The sequence below is a fragment of the Cariama cristata genome, unplaced genomic scaffold, assembly GCF_000690535.1.
Source record: "Cariama cristata isolate BGI_N322 unplaced genomic scaffold, ASM69053v1 scaffold29874, whole genome shotgun sequence".
NCBI lineage: Eukaryota > Metazoa > Chordata > Aves > Cariamiformes > Cariamidae > Cariama > Cariama cristata.
Genome location: NW_009615132.1, coordinates 1 through 896, shown reverse-complemented (window position 1 = coordinate 896; position 896 = coordinate 1). Strand labels below are relative to the sequence as shown.

The 896-nt window shown below is 58.6% G+C and overlaps 1 protein-coding gene across 1 annotated transcript; it reads left to right on the top strand.

Annotated features, from left to right (window-relative positions):
* Positions 1-5: 5 nt before the first annotated feature.
* NHP2 (NHP2 ribonucleoprotein) lies at positions 6-583 on the top strand (the record flags this gene model as incomplete). Its single annotated transcript, XM_009699712.1, has 3 exons — positions 6-58; positions 140-245; positions 565-583. Coding segments are annotated over 3 exons (178 nt in total), but the record flags the coding sequence as incomplete, so codon positions are not given.
* Between the last annotated feature and the right edge of the window lie 313 nt (positions 584-896).

Sequence of the window (896 nt, the reverse complement as noted above, 5' to 3'; positions counted from 1 at the left end):
AGCAGATCCGTCGCGGAGTGAAGGAGGTCCAGAAGTTCATCAACAAGGGCGAGAAGGGGTAAGCGCTGCCCTGGCGCTGCTGCCCCGGCATGCCCCGGCCCGGCCTGACCTGACCACTGACACGGGTTTTCCCCTGCAGGATTACGGTGCTGGCCGGCGACACGCTGCCTATCGATGTGTACTGCCACATCCCCATCATGTGCGAGGACAGGAGCCTCCCCTATGCATATGTCCCTTCCAAATCGGTAAGGGGCTGGGGCTGCACAGCCGGGAGGAACCAGCCCCAGTGAGAGGGAACCCAGTGGGCAGCACCCGGCCTGGGCTGTGACAAGAACCTTCCCGGGGTGGCACAAATCTGGTGCCTGAGTAAAGCACCCGGTGCTTGTCCATGTCCAGGGCATGAGATGGACAGGTGATCACAGCTCACATGTAGGAGTGTTCCACTGTGGCACCACAGAGCTATTTGCCATAATTGAGTCCCTGCAGCAGCTGGGGCAGGAGTTCAGGGATGGAGCCAGGACGCATTTCCCCCCATGTTAGTTGTTTGTTTTTTTTTGTTTGCAGAAACGAGCCGTTGGCCAAGGTGAGGTGTTGGTGGGACATCCTCTCCTTTGTAGACTGGAAGTTAGGGGGGCTTGGTGACTTTGGGACTTCACCCACAGTGCAGGCAGCGCTGCAGGCCCTGGCTCCCTGCTCTGGGAAAGGAGTACCATACATGAGGCATGTGCCAACCCCTTGTGGCGTGCGCCAGCCCCACGCTTCGCTTGTGGGATGTAGGAGACAAGCTGTGAAAAGGTTCTTAAACCCGGCACAAGTCTGGAGGGCTTGGGCTTGAGGGGCTGGCAGAGACATCTTCCCTGTGTTAGACCAGGGCATGAAGCTTGTTGGCTGTGTGT